A 723-nucleotide genomic window follows, 5' to 3' on the forward strand; every position below is an offset into this window, starting at 1 on the left:
GGACGTGGGATGGGGTCCCCCCAGGACGCAGGGAGTTGCGGTGGGGGAGGGACACCCCGTTGACCCACCCGGTCTTGGCGAAGTTGGTCCAGTAGGTCATGACGACGGCGCTGAGCATGACGTCGTTCTTGGAGAAGTTGCAGGGGAAGAGGTCGGTGGCGCCCACCATGGGCACCCCGAAAACGTAAGGAATCTCGTCCCCGTGGGCCGCGTCGGCCCACTCGGGCCTGGCGTCCGTCTGGCAGTGGTGGTAGAAGGTGTAGAAGTAGACGGGCGACTGGTACTCGGCGTGGAGCTTGGCGGTGGCCACCGCCGGGGCCACCCACTGGTGGTCGGTGAAGAGGGCGAGGAGGGTCTTGCGCCTCATCTCCCCGTTGTCGCGGTCGGCCCAATCCGTGTACATGAACTTGATGGTCTCCCGTAGGATGTCCTTCCCCTCGGGGTATCCGTAGAGGTTATCCACGAAGTTGGAGACGGTGAAGTCGAAGTAGGAGGCGGAGATGCCGTCTTCGCTCTCCAAGGAGTCCTCGACGAATTTCAACCCCTCGCCCTGGTTGACGCCGATGAGGATGTCGTAGTTGAGGAATTCGCCCTGTTGCATCAGGATCTCGGGATCGTCGGGTACCACGTCGCCGTCCACCACCGGCCCGAACGCCACGTGGTAGCGGGCGGGTTGGACGTCCTGGTCCACCAAGGCGCGGAAGGGTTGCCGGCGGAGACATT

At 63.8% G+C, this 723-nt stretch overlaps 1 protein-coding gene across 1 annotated transcript; it reads right to left on the reverse strand.

Moving 5' to 3' along the window:
* Positions 1-68: 68 nt before the first annotated feature.
* On the reverse strand, positions 69-688 carry LOC104503578 (neuroligin-2-like; the record flags this gene model as incomplete). The annotated part of the gene is made up of 1 exon (XM_010147767.1): positions 69-688. A coding segment is annotated over one exon (620 nt), but the record flags the coding sequence as incomplete, so codon positions are not given.
* Positions 689-723: the final 35 nt, after the last annotated feature.

This window comes from Eurypyga helias, unplaced genomic scaffold, assembly GCF_000690775.1.
Source record: "Eurypyga helias isolate BGI_N326 unplaced genomic scaffold, ASM69077v1 Scaffold23072, whole genome shotgun sequence".
NCBI lineage: Eukaryota > Metazoa > Chordata > Aves > Eurypygiformes > Eurypygidae > Eurypyga > Eurypyga helias.